We start from the raw sequence: 22,839 nt of genomic DNA, 5'->3' as shown, positions 1-22,839 counted from the left end.
AAAAAAAAAAAAAAAAAAGAATTCCTTCAAATATCATTATTTAACAATTTTTAAATCGTAAAAAATAATTCACGATATTGTTGACACTCAAATGGAAGAAAATGCTGAGATCATAATTTTGCAAACGATTTTCTTATTGTTATGCAACTCACAAAGCAACATTTCTAGGTGTTATGGATTTAAATTGTGTCCCCTTCCCCACCCCAAAAAAATGTATGTCAAAGTCTTAACCCCCGTACTTATAAATATGTCCCTGTTTTAGAATTGTTTTCCTTTGTTATGTTAATGAAGACTTACCAGAGTAGGGTGGGTCCTAAGACACTTTTGAGAGTTGTCTTATGAGATGAGCAGAACAGACAAAGACACACACACATATAGAGGGAAGACAAAGGCCAAAGACCCCGAGTAACTTCCGGGGTTATTGGCAAGGAAGAATCCTTCCCTAAAGCTGATGTCCTGATTTGGAATTCTAGCTTCCAAAACTGTGGGACAATAAATTCCTTTTCCTTAAAGCTATTTACCTGTGATGTATTTTGTTATGGAGTACTAGGCAACTAAATCGCTAGGTTTTTCTTGAAAGTGTGTGTATACAAGAATACAGACACCCTGGTAACTTGACTTATATGAAACTACAGTACAGTTTCTAATATCATTATGGAAAACCATAAATGTAACTCAATGTGGAAATAATGATAGGTCAAGTATTCATTGTATCCATGTTCTTTCATTTGTTCAAAAATGTGCATAATTTGAAATACAAATACACAATGTAAATTTAATATACGGACTTATATATATTATGTTAAACATACTTAGATTGTAAGTATGTTTATTTGCACAAAGAATTAGTACAGAGAGTTTCTCCTTTAAAAAAGTAAGGAATAATATTTCCAAATTCAGTTAAGAAAAATGGATACTACAGTGTAAAACACTTTAAAAAAAAAAAGAAAGAAAAGAAACCAGAATAGCTTTAGTTATATCATGTACCCGTTCATCTAATATGATAAAATAATAACTCACTGCTGTCAAGTTGGATCCGACTCATAACAACCCCTCCTTGGGTTTCCAAGGCAGTATTACTGCAGAAGTAGATTGCCCAACCTTCCTTCTGAGATAAAATAATATTCTATAGTATTTCCTTTTACCTTCTCAATTCAGGAGATACATTTTTGAAAAAAATTAAAATAAAATAAAAACATCACATTCTGCTGCCAAACTAATCAGTTTCAGTTTTGTCACAAATATACGTGGAACATTTAAGAATATTGTTATATGTAAAACAAATATGGTTTGTAAAATTTCACCCAAATCCCAATAAAAAGTTAAAAAAAAAAAAAAAAGAGAGAGAGAGAGAGAGAGAGAAGGAAAACCTCAGTACCACCAAGAAAGAAGAGCTGGAGCAGAGCATATCTTTTAGGCCAGAGGTCCCTCAGCTGAGAACCTCCTACATCCAGGGGAAGATTAATGCCAAGACACATGGAGATCTCCAAGGAATGTCAAGCCCACAGATGTTGAAAGGAGACAAGGAACTTACTCCAGAGCTAATAGAGAAAGCCTTTCCCTAGAGCTGCCACCCTGAATTCAGAGTTCTAGCCTCCTAATCTGTAGGATACTAAATTTCTGTTGGTTAAAGCAAAAAAAAAAGAAAAAGAAAAGAATATTCTTATATTCAAGAACCTTTAAGAATAGTTAATGATAGGAATGATTAAAGTAGCAATGTTGCTTTCACATTTTAATACTTTCTCTCAGAAGAGTTTTAAATTGTTTCCAGATTTTTTTCTGAATATGATTTTAACGACTCACGAATAACCTGATGCCATTGTATTTTAATCTATCAAAAGACAAATTTTCTAAAGTCTTAAAGAAGTCAGCATAATTGCTCAGGTGCCTTTTTATGTGAGAAGCATTGGCCTTTTGCTTTATGGCTTTGCCAAATGGACTAAATAAAGCTCTCTATCTGCCAGGAGGAAATGTATCTACCATTCCACTGTTCATGAATTCATGCTGACAAATGATAATCATTTAAAAGTGTGTTTTTGAAATGGACTCACTTCCAAAGATAGGCTCTCAGCCCAACAGTAGAAAGACCTACATGCAGAACAATCACCCCAGGGTAATGTACCCACCTACTCTAGGGAGATGCACCCCTTCGATCAATCAGCCATGAGACATCAGAGGGGCAGAATTCACAGAGAGAAAGCTGGACAGATAGAAATACATAGATAAGAAGGGCACAGGGAGGGGGTAGTCACAGGGAGAAGAGGGGAGAAGAGTTTTTGACCGTTGGAGATGGTAATTGGGGCTGTGAAATCAAATGTGCATGAACTGTTGAATGTAAAACAAATCTGCTTTGTAAATTTGCACCTGAAGCACAATAATAAATAAATAAATAATATTTTAGCTAATAAAGCAATTTAATGTGGAAACATTTTACAAAACAATTTTGTTGTTAGTATTTATATAATCTAAGAAATATTATATTTAAGCAATTTACAACTGTATTTATTCCATACTATTCTATTATTAAAATTGATAATAAATATAAAAAAGAAATAAAAGTGTGTTTTTATTATTATAAACCATTTTTCACAATAAAATTAGGAAAACCATTCTAACTGTTGTTGTGGAATCTTTGTTACTAGTTTTTTCAGTGCTTACAGAACACTTCCATTTGCTTTCTTGCTCATGGGTCTTACATTTCATTTTACCTAAACAAGATTTCATTTCAATTTTTCATTATCTCTGAGGCATTGATCTAAGTGCCTTTTTCTGCACAACTCAGTGGAGCCACAAAAGGGTCATTCATTTTGGAGTTTTGCTATTGTGTGACTTGATGTAACTAACTGACAACAACAACAACAAATCACCGCTAATGTTCAGGAATGCGTGAATGACCTGTCTTACAATTTAAGGGATCTGTCAGATGACAGAGAGCGTGGAGAACACAGAGTCAGGGTGAAAGGACTCAGAGTGGTAGCAATTTAGAGATTCATGGAATTCAGAGATTCACTGTAAACTCAGGAATTGGTAAGTTATAGCAACAGGGCACTGCAGCCTCTATCTATGAAAGAGTCAGAAAATATGATCTGGGAGTGGTTACCAGAGAACTTTTCAAGATTTCAAGACTCACTGTAACTTTGTACTGTTTGTTATTCTCTTTCATTGTCCACAACAATTAGCATAAAAATTCTCAGCTGTTTGGACTGGTACTCAGGAACAAGAAGCAGATCATCTATTTCAGTTAGTGAGGCAGTGAGGAGACAGGGAAAAATTAGCAAAATATTGAGGAGATGATCATTCTGAGGAGAAAGTTGGTTGAATTTTTTGAGAGTCCGGAAGAAGGAAACGAAGGCTCTGGGGTAGGACCTGAGGATGACTAGGTGCACTTAATTAGCAAAAAATAAAGCAAACCAAAAGAATCTATAGAGTTCTTCGAACTCCTGTCAGACCCAAAAAGGTGAAACCACAACTCTTTGTGTTTTCTTTCCTGATACATTTCCCTCTGCTTACCCTTACTTATTCAAAAAAATATCTACATAGTGTGCCAGCCTATCTTCTCAATTCTTCACAAATATTAACTCAGATAAGTTAGTATTCTTACTCCTATTTTATAGATGAGGAAACGAAGGTAAAGAGATCAGTAAACTGAGCAAGGTTATACAGCTAGCAAGTAACAAAGCTCAGATCTGAACCCAGGCAGTCTGACTCCAGAGTCTGCTATGCTGATTCTCCCCTCATTCCTTTGCTGTTCTCCAGGTTATAAACTGTGTAATTATTGGTGTAACTATAATGATGCCTCATTTCTACTAGCCTGTGTTTTCCTGCCACATCCAAGAATAAGTTATTCCAGATTTCTCCTCCCTTAAGTAACCTGTTCTTATCTTGACAACCACCATATATAACTTATCTTCTGCTTGTGTCTTGACTTTTACAGGAGCAGTGAAAACAAAGATGAATGTCAAGAAATGAATTGTCAATGCCAGAACAAAGTACTTAGTAATAGAAAAAAGTGACATTCTAACATTCTAAGTTCACATTATTTATATACCAACAAAAGCAGCAGCAACAATAATAAAAACACTAAAATGTGAGAAAACATACAGGATATAAATGCAATTCTCAATCATATTAAATAATTATTAAAGACTGGAGTATTTCTAAGGCTTGATATTTTTCCTCCCTTGGTTCAAACAGCCTATTATAATTAAATTCTAGTAATAAAAATACTGTGTCAAAGTCTACAAACTATCAATGAGAAATGAAGGCACAAAATCGTACCTGCAGATGTGTGTTTGAACTTTTCGCTTTTCTTCTTCCTCCATTTCCAAGGCTTAAAAATCCTTCCCAGGTTGGCGAACTTACTTCTTCTCCGAATGGGTGGGGTGTGGGTACCTGGGACTAGGGAGTCAGAGCGCATTGCCGCCAGCCTCTCCACTTCCTCAGCTTGTTTTTCCCAAGAAGGAGATGGAAACAGAGAGAGAGAAAAAAGTGTTAATATGGGAGCCTCACAGATGGCCAACGTTTTTCCATGGTTACAGATAACAGAAACCACATGACTAGTTCCGTTTCTCTTTTTGCCTTTTGGAATGCAAGCCATACCAGTGTGTTCTGAGGTCTGGAGACAGTCAGCCAAACCCTAGAGATTCAAAACATACATCTAAACCAGATTATCCCAACCTTGACTGAGACTTGAGTAGAAGAGTTCACTTCCCCACAGGTAAGAGAGGTCCCTGGAGGAGTCAAATGAGAACCACTGCAACTACTAGTCCAGCAATTTCTCAAATAAACCTTGGCAGATGCAATCACTACACTACTGTGTGCTGAGAAAAAGAGGAAGAAAACATTTATCAACTGTCTAGTTCAATGCCAGTTTCTCCACCATCCACCACACTCTACTTTGCTCTACTGTGCTTTACCCAGAATCTCAAAAGGCACTGAAATCTGTTGAGCAGTTGGTCTATCTGAGGGCTACTGAGCTTAGAATCACTCACAGTTCCATGAGAATCTGCAAATGCTTTACTTTCTACTACTTCTTTTATCTCCCCTGGTGTTTTGCTTTTTTTTTTTTTTCCCCAATTAAAAAAAAAAAGATTCTTAGATCTTTTTCCTTTGCTACCCTGCTGTGAAAACAGAGTAAATTGGTTCTGAGTGAGGGCCTGAAGTGCTCTGTAAGGAATGTGTCTTCCCAAAAGCTTTTTCTAGTCCTTTCAGATACGTGAAGTTTCTTGAAAGCCATTTCAAATAAGTGAGGTAAGTTTAACTGGGAAATAAACAAACCTAATTCTTAGAAATGGAGAGTTGGAGGTGACCTTGAGAAACATCCGGACTAAACCAATAACTTTATACCTGAGGAAATTAAGAAATTAAGATTTTCAAACTAGTAATGCCTACCTCCTTAAAGACTACAATCACTTCCAACCTCTTCTTATCTCCTATAAAACAATTTAGCCCCATAGGAATTTTTAAGATAGGAATACTCAGAAAAAATAAATAACCTTCTTGGCAAAGTCAAGGAGATGGGAAAAATTCACCTTTCCAAATAAAACAATCGTATAAAAACCTGTGGCAGATCCAAACTTTTCTGGCCTCTAACACTGTCCTTCAGAAAAATCACTTAGATTTTAGCCATATATGCGGTCCTTAGAAGCTCAATCTCACATTCTGATAGTCTGCTTGTTGTTGTCTGAAAATAGTTTACAAATATACCTGGAACCTCAACCATGTCTAGGCAGTGTGCTGTGGCAGCCATCTTGGTGAGAGATGATGATGGGCTGATAAAGTAGGACTGAAAGAAGGTGATTATTATGGATTTAATTGGGTCCTTCAAAAAGTTATGTTGACGGACTCCTGATTTCCTGGAGCCATGGAGGTTGGATGAACCCCTGAAACTATTGCTCTGAGAAAAATGTCTGTCTTAAGCATTATGCTTATATATATATATATATATATATATATATATAAAGCTTATATATATATATATATATATATATATATATATATATATATATATAAGCATAATGCTTAAGACAGACATTTTTTCCTAGATAAGTTAGACTGTTGTTTGGTTTTAACAAGACTTCAGGGAATATTTTTCATTTAAAGTTTAAAGATTTTTCTCAGAGCAATCCAACTGATTTTTGAATGTTGATCTTATATCCTGCCACAATGCTAAATCTCTCAATTAGTTCCAGTAGATTTTTGACTGAGTATATAGGTATAGGATCACATCATCTGGAAATAGTATAGGTATGATCATATCATCTGCAAATAGGGATAGTTTGACTTCTTCTTTACCATTTGGATGCCTTTGATTTCCCTTTCTTGCATTTTGGCCCTGAATAGGACTTCCAGTACAATGTTGAATAGAAGTGGTGATAGCGGGCATCCTTGTCTGGTTCCTGTTCTCAAGAGGAATGATTTCAATCTTTCTCCATTGAGAATAATGTTGGCTGTTGGTTTTGCATGTTGTTGTTATTGTTGTTATATGCCGTCGAGTTGGCCCCGACTCATAGCGACCCCCTCCTTGGATTTCCGAGGCAGTATCACTACGGAAGTAGGATTGCCCAACCTTCCTTCCGAGAATTGGCTGGTGGGTTTGAACTGCCAGCCTTCTGGTTAGCAGTCAAGTGCCTTAGGCACTATGCTACCAGAGCTCCTTGTTGGTTTTGCATAGATGCCCTTTATTATGTTGAGGAATGTCCCTTCTATTCCTATTTTGCTGAGAGTTTTGATCAGGAATGGGTGTTGGATTTTATCAAATGCCTTTTTTGCATCAATTGATATGATCATGTGGTTCTTCTCCTTTGTTTTATTTATGTGATGGATGACATTGATTGTTTTTAAGAACTATCTTCATGGGATCTAACTGACAACAGCAACTCAAAAGATCTGATAGGAACCTTAGGGGGCAGTGGGTTATGTTAATGGAGAAGAAACAACTCAAAAAAAAGAGGGTGAGAATGATTGCACAACTTGAAGAATGTAATCAAAGTCCTTAAATTTTATGTGCAGAAACTGTTGAACTGATGTGTTTTGTTGTATATATGCTTAAAAACAATGAACTTAAAGCCTTAATCTCTGTAGTTGTAAATACTACTCTGTCTGGAAATGGGATTTTCTTTTGTCATATTAATTGGGTCACATTGGAGTAGAACCAAAACCAAACCAAACCCACTACTGTCAAGTTGATTCTGACTTATAGCAACTTTATAGAACAGAGTGGACCTGCCCCATAGGATTTCCAAGGCTGTAAATCTTTACAGAAGCAGATTACCTTATCTTTCTCCCTCAGAGTAGCTGGTTTGAACTGCTGACCTTTTGGCTAGCAGCCCAACACTATAAGCACTGCCCCACTAGAGCTCCTTACTAGAATAAGATTAAACATAATCTCTTCTGAATAATGTCATATAGATAGAGCAGAATAGACATGGAGACACACACAGAGGGGGAGTACTAAACAGACAGGGAGAAGGTCTGACCTCCTCTAACTTTACAAGAGGAAGACAGAATCACCATCAGCAGCCCAAGGCCTGCTCCTATGAGGCCACACATGCTGCCACCCTCCAGCCTTCTTACCAGCCTTGACACCAACTGTTCCTCCCATGGCACCCACCACCTCTTTGCTGGGTTTGATGATTTGCTGCAGCGGCCACACAGAACTCACAGATTATGGGGTTTATTAGGGAAGCAAGAAGCTACAATTCAAGTTCAGGAATGCACTCAGGATACAGTTCTTCAATCAGGACAATCTCCCTTCTGCTGTGTCCTTACACACAGCCAACAGCCTCTCAGCTGGCCTCTGCCTCTGTGGGCCAGGTAAGCCTGCTGTTCTGTCTTGTGTCCCAGTTGGGCATCTCTCTCAGCCAGGTGGCTCTCTCAGTCAGGCATATATCTCAGCTGGCAGTGAGATTCCCCCTCTGCCTCTAGGAGGGCTCATTTTAAGCCTAGCAGAGTGACAAAACTAACCAATCCCAGCATCAGAGTTCTACACACCTAAGAGAGAGTGAATTTTCCTAGAAGATTACTTCATGTTGCTCCAACAGAAATACCTCAGGTGGATGACGGTGGAGAGCCGCACCACGGCATTCTATTCATCTTAACAAGGTCACAATACTTCCCTTCTTTGTTTTGGGCCTGTTGGACATCTTCAGACCTAAGTTTGAGTTTCGAGACCTGTCTTGAGCCTTCACTTCTGTATAGAAGTGATTCAGCACTTTTAAATTTACCCGCCTCTTGCCACGTATCTATTTTTTATAGGTTTCCCTATTTCACCGTCAGCAGCAACGTCACATCACCCCATTCCTTGATCCTGCCCCTTTCCTTTACCATATATAAGTATTTGTTTGAAATTCAATAAACGAGACTTGATCGGGCTTTCGACTTGTCTCCATTCTTCGTGTCTCTTGTCCCCTCCATTTCCACCCCCTCCTCCAGGTCCTAGGTTGACTGCCCCGCAGGACGGGACAGATGACCTTAACCATCAGGAGTTTAAAAGCAGCTACTCACATGCTCATGGCAAATTCCACCACAGAGTTAATTGCCAGGCTTATTATAGGAAATAATTACTACCAGCTGCCCAGCCAAGTTGACATATATTTGCATGACCCCAGCCAGTAATCCAGTGGGAGTTACAAAGACTATGGCTACAAAAGCCATACCATGCAACTCACCACAGTGCAGGGAGGCAGATGCCACATCCATCTACAAGCAAAGGAATGCCAAGGATCACTGGCAGGCACCAGAAACTAGGAGACAGGCCCACAGATGGAATGAGCATAGCTGAGACCCTGATTGAGACTTTTACCTTCCAGAACTGTGAGAAAATAAATTTCTGTTATTTAAAGCCACCTATTTTACGGTATTTTCTTACAGCAGTCCCAGGAAACTAAGACAGTGATAAATCTGAGAGATGTGTGGGAAGTCAGGCCAATAGAATTCGTGATTGATTGGGTGGCCTGAGGGAGAGGAAGCAGATCAGATCATTTCCAATTCCCAGATATCTGTCAGTGGAGTGGTGCCACTCATTCACTGAAATGGGGAATGCTAGGGGGAGTCACAGGTCTGGAAGTGAAAGCAGCAATGATCTGGAAATGCTGCAATGGAGATAGCACTCAAACGTCTGACTGATTGGTTCAATGAACTGGTAGCTCCTCTTTCCAATTACTTTATTGTTATGTGACTGATAAATTCTGTGCCAGACACTGATTATTTCTGGGGTAGACACACAGAAGAATTGGACATAGTTCTGAGCATACAGCCCAGAGGAAGAGAGAGGAATAAATATGTAAAAATGTCCTGCAACAGGGGTAACTGCTTAGAAAACTATGTAAAATTCAATGAAGGCTAAAAGGAGAGAGCAACTAATTTTGCTTCAGAGAATTGAAGACCCTGGTCAAGTAATTTTTAGGTAGGTTTTGGAAGAGAAGTAACTGTTTTCCCCATCTGAGAAAGACAGCAATGGGATTCCCTGGAGGAGGAAGCAGACCTAGCAGGATAAGAGAGGGCTGAAAGAGCATGGCATGTTTAGGAACTTCAAGCAACACCAAGAGTCAGTTACATTAAGTGACCACCACCTACCTATCAGTTTGTGATACTGTGTGGCTAGTGTATTGCTGTGATGCTGGAACATTGGGTCATTATCATTTCCCATATCAGCAGGATTAACAATGGTAGACAGGTTTCAGCAGAGCTACCAGATTAAGACATACTAGGAAAGAAAGGCCTGGTGATCTAGTTCCTAAAATTAATTAATGAAAACTCCTTGGATCAGAACAGACTACTATCTGACTGGATGAAGACATGCTAACAATCACAGAACCAGGCAATGTTTCATTCTATTGTATATGGGGTCATCATGAGTCAGAGCTGACTCAACAATTAATGAGATATTAAGTGAAATGGAAAACGCATAGTATGAGATGAAGCTTGGAGGAGCCTGAAGCCAGATTAGGTAAGCTTTTGAAAGGTTTTAATAGGCATTGGAATTTTATCTTGTTCCAGTGGGAAAAGGGTAAAATTTTGAAAATGGGAAATTTACATTCATTCTTACATTTAACCAATATATATTGAGTGCTCACCATGTGCTAGCAATGGTTTTAGATGCTTATGCTATATCTGTAAACAAAATAAATAAAATCACTAAGTCAAGCAGCTTACACTGGGAAGGCCGGGGCAGAAAATAAACATTAACACTAGGTAAGTGTTGTTGTTGTTAGGTGTTGTCAAGTTGATTTTCAACTCATAGTTACCCCATGTATTTAAGTTACAGAGTATGTTACAAGGACTTTGGGAAAAAATAATAAAAGAAAAAATGGAATACAGTAAAGAGATCAAGATGGGGGCAAGGATTTCACATTAAGCAGTGAGGGGAGGATTGGTCTGATTGAGGAGGTACATGATCAGGACACAATCAGATTTTTTCTTAGGAATATTGTTGTTGTTATTAGATGTCATCAAGTCGGCTCCAACTCATAACGACCCAATGTACAACAAAACACAACATTGCTCGGTTCTTTGGCACCCTCACAATCTTTGCTATGCTTGAGCCCATTGTTGCAGCCATTGTGTCAATCCATCTTGTTGAGGGTCTTTCTCCTTTTTTGCTGATCCTCTCTTAAATATCATGCTTAGGGATATTACTGCACAGAAATGGAAACCTGACCTATAGTGAGAGGAAACAGGTGTGTGATAGTTGGAGCTGTGTGTCAATTTGGCTGGACCACAATTCTGTGTGGTTTAAGCAATTGTGATGTGGGTTGTTCCAATGATGGGATCAGATGTAATGTTTTGAGCAGCCAATCCATTGAAAGGAAGTTTCCCCAGGGGTGTGGCCTGCTTCCACTATATTTATGTACATCCTGGGAAAAGAGACACTCTTCTTCTGTGGATCGGGATTCTGTTGTGCTGCCTACAACTGTCTGTGAGCGAACAATCCACCATTCAGCCTGGGGATCTTGGATTCATCATCCGTTGGAGTCAACAACCAGTATACTGCCTGCCAACCTTGAGCTCCTCAGTCCCTGCAGCTGAGTGAATCATCTAAAACCGCCAGCTTGAAGTTTGATCCAAGAACGTGGGACTTGCCAACTTCTATAAGTGTGTGAGCCATTTTCCTAAGATAAATTTCCCTTTCTCTATATATATAAGCTTTACTAGGGAGCTCTGGTAGCATAGTGGCTAAGGCACTTGACTGCTAACCAGAAGGCTGGCGGTTCAAACCCACCAGCCACTCCTCGGAAGGAAGGTTGGGCAATCTACTTACGTAGTGATACTGCCTCGGAAACCCAAGGAGGGGTCACTATGAGTCAGGTCTGACTCCACAGCACATAACAACAACATACTGGTAAACAAGAGCTTTACTGGTTTTATTTCTCTAGAGAACCCAGTCTAACACAAGGTGGTAGAGTACAACAAGGAGGCCACACCAATTGACTGGAGGGGTAGTGAATAGGATCTGTGGAGGGCAGTGTTATGGGTAGAATTGCATCCTCAAAATGAATGTTGAAGTCTTGATTCCTGGTACTGGTGAATGTGGCTTTATTCGGAAAAAGAGTCTTTGTAGATGTAATCAAATTAAGATTAGGTCATACTGGAATAGGGTGGGTTTTAATCCAATATGACTGGCTGGCATCCTCAGAACAAGAAGAGAAGACACAAACAGAAAGAAGACAGCCATGTAAGGACAGAGGCGGACATTGTTGTCATGCAGTTGCAAGCCAAAGAATGAATATCATGGATTGTCAGCAACCACCAGGAGCTGGGAGAGGCAAGAAAAGGATCCTCCCCTAGAGTTTTCTGAGAGAGCTTGGCCCTGCTGACACCTTCATTTGAGACTTCCAGCCTCTGTAACTGTGAGAGAATAAACGTCTGTTGTTTTAAGTCAGTCAGTTTGTGGTACTTTGTTATGGCAGCCTCAGAAACTAATATAAAGCAAAACCAAACTCACTGCCATCAAGTAGATGCTGACTCATAGCAACCCCCAATGGGATTACAAGGCTGTACATCTTTATGGAAGCACACTGCCTCATCTTTCTTCCACGGAGTGGTTAGTGGGTCTGAATCACTGACCTTTTGGTTAACAGGCAGATGCTTTAACCACTACACCACCAGAACTCCTTAGGGAACTAATGAAGGCAGTGACAAAAAAGAAACAGAAAAAATAAAATCAAATTCAGCTAGGATGCAAAATAAACAGATCCTGTTAACTTTCTGGATATACATGAGAGAGGACATGGGAGCAAGAATGGTGAAGTTTTGGGTTTTCATGACTGCATAGATAGTGGAGATTTTCCTTTTTTAAAAATAATTTTGATCATAAAAAGAAAGAGCAGACTAGGATGGCAGCTGACCGAAAAAGAGTATGGAGTCAGATAAAGTAGTCTTTTTGCACTCTCCTTAGGAGCTTTGATTTTACCCCCTAAGGTAATGGAGAGCTGAAAAAAGAAAAAAACAAACTCACTGTCATCAAGTTGAATCCATCTCATATGGACCTCCACTGCGTTTCTAAGGCTGTAAATCTTTATGGAAGGAGACTGCACCATCTTTTTGCCATGGAACAGCTGGTGGGTTTGAACCACCAACCTTTTGGTTAGCAGCTAAATGCTTTAACCACTACACCACCAGAGCTCCTTAATGGAGTTATTGTGGGGAAATTTTCAGGTCTGAGAATGGGGAGACTTAATCTGGTCAGTTGACTGAGCTCTTTCGAGCTTTCTTTTTCAACGGTCTCCACTGCTTAATTTTGTGCCTCTTTAATAATGGAGCTCTGGTAGTGTAGTGCCAAGGCACTTGACTGCTAACCAGAAGGCTGGTGGTTCAAACCCACCAGCCACTCCTTGGAAGAAAAGCTGGGCAATCTACTTCCGTAGTGATACTGCTTCAGAAACCCAAGGACGGGTTGCTATGAGTTGAGTCCGACTCAATGGCACATAACAACAATAACAACAATAATGTTCGCAGCTAGGTAGAGCCACATAGGTAGTGACAACTGTTGTTGTTGTTGTTGTTATGCTGTGCCATCGAGTCATCTCTGACTAATAGTGACTTTATGTACAACAGAACAGAATGCAACACTGCTCTGGCCTGTGCCAGCCTCACGATCCCTACTATACCTGAACCCATTGCTGCAGCCACCATGTCAATCCATCTTGTTGAGGGTCTTCCTCTGTTTCACTGACCATCCACTTTACCAAGCGTGACATCCCTCTCCAGAGAATGGTCCCTTCTGACAACTGTTGGGAACCATATAAAGGAGGATTTGAGGCCAGTATAGAAGCAAAGTCATAGTAAGCTAGTGATCTAATTTCCACATTATCACTCTCTCTTTCATATCTATTATCTTTCTCCCATTTCTTACCTTAGTTTAGATTCTTATTAGTTTTCTAGATTTTGCAGGTGTCCAAACCTACATACCCAATCCCATTCTCTTGCCTGCAAACTGGTTACAGTTGCAAGATGAATATTCCAGAAGCTTGGTTCTTCTCAGAAAATTTGAAGGCTTTCCACAGCTTGTAATGGAAAGTTCTAATCTCCTGGCTTAGCCTTCAGAGCCCTCTCCCTGACTGACTTGCCCCAAATGATCTTCTAGTACGGCTCTAAACGGGAGCTCTGGTGGTGTAATGGTTAAGTGCTTGGCTGCTATCCTAAAGGTTATGGGAGAAAAGACGTGGCTATCTGCTCCCATAAACATTACAGCCTAGGAAACCTTATGGGGTGGTTATATTCTGTCATATAGGGTTGCTATGAGTCAGAATTGACTTGAAGGCACACAACAACTGCTCAAACACAAGCTGAAACCAAAATGCAACACTGCCTACAGCATCCATCTTACCCTGGGATCTTTGGATCCCAGTGGGTTACAGGAAGGCAATGAAACCTTATTTTGCAATTATATGCAAAATTTCATGTATATTTGAGAATCTGCATTTGGTTATAAGAGTTTCTGCTTTTTTTTTTTTTAAATTCCGTCTATGACACAAATGGTAAAATTAAAAAAGAATCCAGTTTAAGGCTTCTCTAAGTATGTTGTTGTTGTTGTTGTTATTTGCCATTGAGTCAGCCCCGACTCATAGCGACCCCTCCTTGGGTTCCCGAGGCAGTATCACTACGAAAGTAGGATTGCCCAACCTTCCTTCCGAGGAGTGGCTGGTGGGTTTGAACCGCCAGCCTTCTGGTTAGCAGTCAAGTGCCTTAGCCACTATGCTACCAGAGCTCCCCCTCTCTAAGTATACCACACCTAAACCAAACCCACTGCCATCGAGTCAATTCTGACTTATAGTGACTCTATGGGAGAGGGTAGAACTGCCCAATAGGGTTTCCAAGGCTATAAATCTTTACAGAAGCAGACTGCCTCATCTTTTTCCCACAGAGCAGCTAGTGGGTTTGAATCACTGACTTTTTGGTGTTAGCAACTGAATGCTTTAACCACTGTGCCACCAGAGCTCCTTTCCCTTTGAGCACAGCCAACCTAAAACATCTTTTGCTAAAGGTTAAAGAGATTATATAAGGGATGCTTTCCTAAAAAATCAAGATGTGAACTATTCAGAATTGATACTGAGTTTCCTTCTTGTAGTTGGCACTCAATACATATTTATTAAATCAATAAATGAATGGCTGCATTTGATTCAGCTCATTCTCACACATCTTGAGATAGAAAAATAAGTGTCAAAATTTGCCTTAAGAAAAATGCATCATGAGGACTAACAACCTGATTCATAATCATGTCTTTAAGAAACGGATAAAAATTATTCTGAAATTAGCATATTAAAATAATTGTAAGAAATTAGGAGTGCTTTTAGAAAAAAGCTAGCATGGCAAGGAGCTGACAGAGCATTATAAAGGCATAATTATAATGTGATAGTTAAATACATCCTTAATAAGTATATCATTAAATTCAAGATGTTTAGCTCTTAAATACAGTAGATTATTGTGCAGGATGGATTACATTAGGGTTAATTGATTTATATTTTAATCACCCCAATTACTTTTTTCCCCCCACTTGATAGCTGCTAGCTCTAAACTAGCTTTATCATCAGATAATGAATTTGTAAGGCTTAAGGTGAGGATCAGTAGCTCTGGTGGTGCAGTGGCTGAAAGCATTCGGCTGCTGACCAAAAGGTCAATGATTCAAAGACACCAGCCACTCTGCAGAAGAAAGATGAGGCAGTGTGTTTCCATAAAGATTTACAGCCTTAGAAACCTTTTGGGCAGTTCTGTACTGTCCCATAGGGTCACTATGAGTCAGAATCAAATCTATGGCGGTGGTTTCTAGTTTAAGAGTAAGGATCAAGGCCAACAGTTTGAAGAGAAACCAACACAAAAGAAAACAAATGAGTGCTTGGAACAATGTGGCCTTTCTACCGCAAAAACATGAGAGAGAAGTGGATGAGGACAAGTGGGAGAGACAGGGGCACAGGCAGGAGCGTTCAGGCAGCTTTGTCGTGAAATGCATAATGAAAACGCTGCTCGGCTCAAGCCCACTGTACTCCCAAAAGTGGCATTTCGCAGGAGACAGCTGTCTGGAGAAAATGCTCACTCAGACATGAATCAGCTCAAACACCAACTGCCAGGACTGAGAATACAGAATCCAAAGTAGGAGGCTGGGCTGCTGAGCTGATTCAGAGAGCTGAGGGAGAGCAGAAGGCCTGGACCAAATGATCTCCTGGGGTTCTCACAATGCTTATTGTTATTCGTTAGTACTGAGTCAATTCTGAATCACCTAGGATGCTGCCCAGTCATAGGGCAGCCTCAGTGAGAGTCTCCCACTCCCTAGTTGGTCCTCTACTTCACCACACATGATCTCCTCCTCCACCAGTGATTGATTCCCCTAATGATGTGTCCGGGAGCTCTGGTAGCATAATGGCTAAGACACTTGCCTGCTAACCAGACGGCTGGCGGTTCAAACCCACCAGCCACTCCTCGGAAGGAAGGTTGGGCAATCCTACTTTCGTAGTGATACTGCCTCGGAAACCCAAGGAGGGGTCGCTATGAGTCAGGTTTGACTTGACGGCACATAACAACAACAACAACAATGATGTGTCCAAAGCAAATGAGTCAGAAAATGTTCTATTGTGATCCATAGGGTTTTCATTGGCTAATTTGGGGAAATAAATGCCCAGGCCTTCCTTCTCAGTCTGCTTAGTCTGGAAGCTCTGCTGAAATATGTCCACCAGGGTGGTCCTATTAGTTTTGAAATACCAGTGGCATAGCTTCTAGTATCACAGCAACATGCAAGCCACCACAGTACAACAAGCTGGCATAAGGATGGTGGCCTTCCAGTGCAATTATCCAAGAAAACACTCCTCTAAGAAATGTGATAATTGGAGTTCCCTTTCAGAATGTAGCTGGGATTTTCTTTATCTGTTGGAGGAAAAATGGTTAGGAGATGATTTTCTTTCTCTTCAGCAGAGAAGAAAAGAAAATACTTGATTTACGCATGTTTTTAATTACCAAGGGGAGGTCTGGTGGCATGGTGCCTAAGGCATCTCACTGCTAACCAGAAGGCTGGCAATTCAAACCCACCAGCCACTTCTCAGAAGGAGGAGTGGGCAATCTACTTCCGTAGTGATACTGCCTCAGAAACCCAAGGAGGGGTCACTATGAGTCGAATCGACTTGACGGCAGTGAGTTTGGGGTTTTTGGTTAATTACCAAGAACCAAAATACCTGTGACCACTTGTGCTCTGATTTCTACCCCTGTGACTGTTTGGAATTGTTCTAGGCAGGCTCTTGGAGCAGGTCATAAGAAGAGATAGGCAAGGGACACTTGAGCTATACCTCTATCATTATATTTTTCATGGTGGCTGGGTTTTCAAAGTGGATAGCTTTAAACAACAGAAAATGTTGGGAAATAAATTTTGGTTTTAGAAGCTGAAAATCCTAATTCAGGGTGCTGGCTGGGCTATGCTCTCTGGGAAGCCTTTAAGGGAAGATACGTCCCTGTCTCTAGTAGCTTCTGGTAACCCCAGGTAATCTTTGGCTTGGAGATGCATCTTCACACAGCTATTGTCCCTCTCTGTCCATCTCTCTGTATCTCTTTCATAAAGACACCAGATTTTATTAGAACCCATGCTACTCCAGTATAACCTCATGTTAATTGATGATCTTCATAGAACCTATTTCCAAATAAGGTCATGTTCACAGGTACTGGGGGTTAGGACTTAAGTGTATCTTCATGGGGGACACAACACTTATCCAAGGAAAGCACCAACTTTGGTTTCCTGCTGACCTCAGAAGTGTTAGCAGTAAAAATTTCCCACTGCATAACTGGAAAAGAAGGACCCTATGATGTCTCTCCTGTCTAATGTCTACCTGGAGTCAACCACAGAGGCAGAAAGAGCAGGACATTTTGGGCTCTTGGGTAGGGCTTATGTTTTGGCTAGTGCTCCTCAAATTTTTTGAGGATCTAAGATTCTCATTGATTGGAAAAATGTTTCTTAACCCAAAGTGAACTCAAAATTAGAATGCTTATGTAGCCAAATCTGAAAATACTCACTTTCCCTTCTTATTTCATTAGAGTGGGTGTGTTTTCCCCATATTTCACCATCCTGGGAATGGGAAACAAAGATCGGATTGTTGTTAGCTGCCATTGATTTGAGCCCTGAGTTACGGTGATGCTATGGTGACTGCTAACCAGAAGGCTGGCAGTTCAAACCCACCAGCCAGTTCAAACTCTTCAGTAGCTTAGCCTTGGTGGTGGTTGCATGTAAGTCAGCCCTGAGTTACGATGATGCAAATGGATTTGACTACTGAGATTCCTAGGGTTTTGACAGGAGCTCTGGTAGCATAGTGGCTAAAGCACTTGACTGCTAACCAGAAGGCTGGCGGTTCAAACCCACCAGCCACTCCTCGGAAGGAAGGTTGGGCAATCCTACTTCCGTAGTGATACTGCCTTGGAAACCCAAGGAGGGGTCACTTTGAGTCGGGGCTGACTCGACGGCACATAACAACAACAACAACAGGGTTTTCACTGGTTAATCAATCAACAGGCCTTTCTTCCTGATCTTTGTTAATCTGGAAGCTCCTCTAAAACCTATTCAGCATCCTAGCACCACACAAGCACTCCACTGACAGATGAGTGGAGGCTGCACATGAGGTGCATTGGCTGGCACTGAACCCTAGTCTCTTGCATAGAATGCAAGAGTTCTCCCACTGCCACAGCCAGCTAACTACCCAGAGGAGCCCAGGGCCAAAACCAGTCATCTTTCTACCACAAACAGAATTATCTTTATTTATAGCTGCATAATGATTATCACAGAGGTAGCAGCCATCAAGTAATTTCTCAATGACTGTGGCTTTCCCATTTTAAAAATGCACTCTCAGTTTTACACAGATACTTTGTTGTGAGGAAGCGAGGATTGATATAAATTATTGGGCATAAGAAGGCATCAAGTTTCTCTTATTCACACCATAAGAAGTCACAGCATACTATCTTATAAAGGCAAATCTCCTTGAAGATATTCTGGCTAACCTACAACTATCTTAACTAGGAGGTGTGTTTAAAAAAGAATGAAAGAAAGAAACATCTTTATTCTAAAAATCAGGAGTTCCTGTCTTGTTACATGAGGTAAGGAATGGGATGAAGATGGGGATGGGGCTGTGTGCATGTGCAGGGGGGAGCTAGACACTAGAAGAGGAAGGCCATGGGGGCAAATGCAAGCTCTTTTGGCCCAGAGAGGATGCATGGTTTGGAGAAGAAACATAAACCCATAAGAAGCTGGGAAATAAATTAACATTACCAATGCTAAAGATCTGTGGTAGAATCCTCACCTTTCTCACTGTAGACCCGGGTTCAATTTCTGGCCAATGAACCTCAAGTGCAGCCACCAGCCATCTGTCAGTGGAGGCTTGTGTGCTGCTCTGATGCTGAGTAGGTTTCCACGGAGCTTCCAGACTAAGACAGATGAAGAAGGAAGGCCTGGTGCTCTACTTCCAAAATTAGTCGATGAAAACCCAATAGATCACAAAGGTGCAGTCCCCTTGTGCACAGGGTCACCATGAGTTGGGGGCTGATGGCTGGCATCTAATAACAACCACCACTAAGGCTAAGCTACTAAAGAGTTCATACTGCATAACACTTTAACACAAACATAGACATGTCATCTGAATGCATTGAGATGGCTGAGTGCACAGATCTGCACCCATCCTGCTGTCTCACTTTGACACCTTGACCACCCTTGACCACCAGACCCTTCCCAGTCCTCTCAGGATGCTCCTCCCCCTCTAAAACCACCCTCCTCATCATTATCCTTTTATCCATCCCCTTACCAATGAGCCAAAGATGGAGTCAATCGATTTATTAAAAACTTAAATATGAAAACTGACATTAGCTTAGCATAATTTTATTGAGGGAACCCTGGTAGCATAGTGCCTAAGGCATTTGACTGCTAACCAGAAGGCTGGCAATTCAAACCCACCAGCCACTCCTCGGAAGGAAGACTGGCCAATCTACTTCCGTAGTGATAAACCAAACTCACTGCTGTCAAGTCAAACCCGACTCATAGTGACCCCTCCTTGGGTTTCCAAGGTGGTAGCACTGCGGAACTAGATTGCCCAACCTTCCTTCTGAGGAGCGGCTAGTGGGTTTGAACCACCAGCCTTCTGGTTATGCCTTAGGCATTACGCTAGCAGAGCAGCCTCAGAAACCCAAGGAGGGGTTGCTATGAACATCTTCATTTCACAAGGTGTCCTTGAGTGGTGTAAATGGTTAAGTGCTTGGCTACTAACTCAAAGTAGTTTGAATCCACCTAGAAGCACTTGGGAAGAAAGGCCTAAGGATCTATCAGCCACTAAAATCCCTATGTAAGCCGTGGGGACATCAAGGTCAACTGGCATAATGTAGTCCACAAAGACAATGTTCTACATTCTAAATCCTTTCTCATCTGGAGCAAAGAGTGAAGAAAATCAAAGATACATGGAAACAATTAGTCCAAGGAACTAATGGACCACATGAACCTCAACCTCCATGACCCTAAGACCAGAAGAACTAGATGGTGCCTGGCTACCGTGGCCAACCACTGTGAAGGGGATCACAATGTTGTTGTTGTTATGTGCTCTTGAATCATCTATATAGAGTGGGAGAGAAATATGGAACACGACTCAAAAAAAAAAGACCAATCTTACTGATCTGATAGAGTCTGGTGGAACCCCCAAGACTATGGCCCTTAGTCACCCTTCAAGCCTGGAACTGAACTCACACCGTGGCTCAACTTTCAACTAAACAATAGACAGGCCTATGAAGTGAACAATAACACCAGGGAGGTATACACTCCTTCAAACAATCAACCATATGAAATTAAAAGGGCAGCATGTGCCCAGGGATAAAGCTCAAAAGGCAAGAATAGATGGGAAAGAAAGCCAAGTGGAAATGACCACAGGGAGGAAATGGGAAAAGTGCTGTTACATTGTGGGGACTGCACTCAATGTCACAAAACAAAACTTGTACGAACAGTTGAATGGAAAACCAATGTTCTCTGTAAATTTTCACTCAAATTACAATTAAAAAGTATTTTTCTTTTTTTTTCAAGAAAACCCTATGGAGTGTAGTTCAACACTGACAAATAAAGGATTGACATGAGTCAGAAATGACTCAATAGCAACTGGTTTTATTGGTTATCATGTATCATAATCCAAAGGCTGGATAACTTCAAGACTGCAGACCCCAGAAGGACACACAGTGGCTGCCTTCTGTACCTAAGAACCACCAGAGGGAACACTGATCACATTCCACACAAAATAACACACTCACCCCAGGCACCATCATTCAGTACCATCATGACATTTCACAGTCTTGTCCAGGGTACTTCTGAAGGGCAAGGCATGGAGAGAACTGCCAATCAATCTTTTTGCTACAAGAAAAGTATTCCTCATAGGGGGAAAACTAGTAATGTGTGTATTTATGCAATGCAGTCCTATACTTTAGGAGATGACAGGAGAAGGGAGAGAGATGTACCTGTGTCTATACTTCTTAGCATATTTGCTTTGGCACTGGGCCAACTTCCTTCTTTCTTTCTGGCTCTAGAGATTTTTTGCTTGGGAGGAGACAGCTCTACCTACTCCTGGGAACAGGTGACAAAGACACTCTCTCAGGCTTATCGCTGCCTCCTGCACTACGAACAGGCTGAGCCATCTTTTACTGGCCCCACAGCAGAAGGGGGCCAGGACATTGTGACTCTGTTATTAACTTCAACCTCCTGTCAGCAGGCTATGGAAGGAAGGCGGAGGAGAATTCATGGATCCCACATGAATTCTGACCAAAGACAGGCTGAGTCATGTTTCTGTAAACCTGTTCTTGAAGCCGTGGATGATATCCAAGAGGGCTATCAGAATGTCCCTAAATCCTGGCACTTGAAGCTGTACTGATTTTTGACTTCTTGCTTTCTTCATGGATAATGTTCTTGATATCTTCCCACAATTCCTCTGGCTTTCAGTCATTGGTGTTCAATGCGTCAAATCTGTTCTTTAAATGGTCTCTAAATTCAGGAGGAATATTATCAAAGTCATATTTTGGCTCTCGTGAACTTGTTTTAATTGTCTTCAACTTCAACTTGAACTTGCATATGAGCAGTTGATGGTCTGTTCCACAATCTTATGAGGTAGTGTTATTTTCAGTGCCATTGTACAGTTGGGTATATTGAAGAGCTAAAGTGTAGGAAGAAATGATTCTCAAAAGAAGAGAAACACATGTTTTTAATTGTTGTTGTCTTTAATTGACATAGATTTGGTGCCTATTCCTGGTGACCCCATGTACAACAGAACAAAATTTTGTTTGGTCCTGCACCATTCTCATGACAGCCAATAGGCTGCCTTCCAACCTAGTGGCCTCATGCTTGCAGTTAAATCTTGTCTATTTTCAAAACTACTCTCTTACACTGCAGAAGTGTAGCTTTTTGACTCTCCATATAACTGACTGAAGTAATGGCAAGGCTTCAGAGATGAAGGAGAAAAAGCTACAAAACAGAAGCCAATATAAAATGATCCTTCTTTCACAAGAGAAAGGGGGTATTTTCTGTCTTACTCTAAAATGTCACACTATATATACATGCCTGTACATGGGACCTTGTAGGAACCTACCCTAGGTCACTGCAGGAACACCTCAAGGACATGGAGGAACCAGCAGGATATTCTCCACTAAGCACCTACACCACAGGGTACAATTAGGAATTCAGTCAGTGCCAGTCTAGTGTGGAATAGGATCAGATCAGCTTGGTTTAGAAAATGATGTACATTGTGTACAGTGTTGTGGCACAAACGTTAAGCACTCAACTACTAACTGAAAGGTTGGTGGTTCAAACCTGCCTCAGAAGATAGGCCTGATGATCTACTTCCAAAAGGTCACAGCACTGGAAACTCTTGAGGAGCACAGTTCTACTCTACACATGTGGGGTCATCATCAGTAGGAATCAACTGGATGGCAATTATCAACAGCAACATGCATTGTATGTAGTGGGATGAATGTTAGTTTTGAAGCCAGAAGGATGTGAGTTCAGATTCAGGATCTATCACCTAGTAGCTATTGGTGGTTATTATTAGTTCTTCTGGGCTGCCTGTTGTTGTTGTTGTTATTAAGTGCCGTCGAGTCATTTCCGACTCATAGCGACCCCATGCACAGCAGAACGAAACACTGCCCAATCCCACGCCAGCCCACAATCCCTGCTATACCTGAGCCCATCATTGCAGCCACCGTGTCAATCCATCTCGTTGAAGGCCTCCCCCTCTTTCGTTGACCCTCCGCCCTACCAAGCATGACATCCTTCTCCAGGGAATGGTCCTTTCTGACAACATGACCAAAATAGGTGAGACGAAGTCTGGCCATTCTTGCTTCCAAGGAGCATTCTGGCTGCAC

The 22,839-nt window shown here is 41.0% G+C and overlaps 1 protein-coding gene across 1 annotated transcript in view; it reads right to left on the bottom strand.

Annotated features, from left to right (window-relative positions):
• Positions 1–22,839, bottom strand: part of PHACTR1 (phosphatase and actin regulator 1) — an 882,368-nt gene that overhangs the window by 371,849 nt on the left and 487,680 nt on the right. The window contains exon 3 of the mRNA XM_042782390.1: positions 4,279–4,443. Within this exon, the coding sequence (XP_042638324.1) occupies positions 4,279–4,443 (165 nt within the window). The remainder of the gene's footprint in view (positions 1–4,278; positions 4,444–22,839) is intronic.

This window comes from Orycteropus afer, unplaced genomic scaffold (assembly GCF_000298275.1).
Source record: "Orycteropus afer afer isolate SDZICR_OR568_19922 unplaced genomic scaffold, OryAfe1.0 scaffold00012, whole genome shotgun sequence".
Lineage (NCBI taxonomy): Eukaryota > Metazoa > Chordata > Mammalia > Tubulidentata > Orycteropodidae > Orycteropus > Orycteropus afer.
This window is presented reverse-complemented; position numbering and strand designations above follow the sequence as displayed.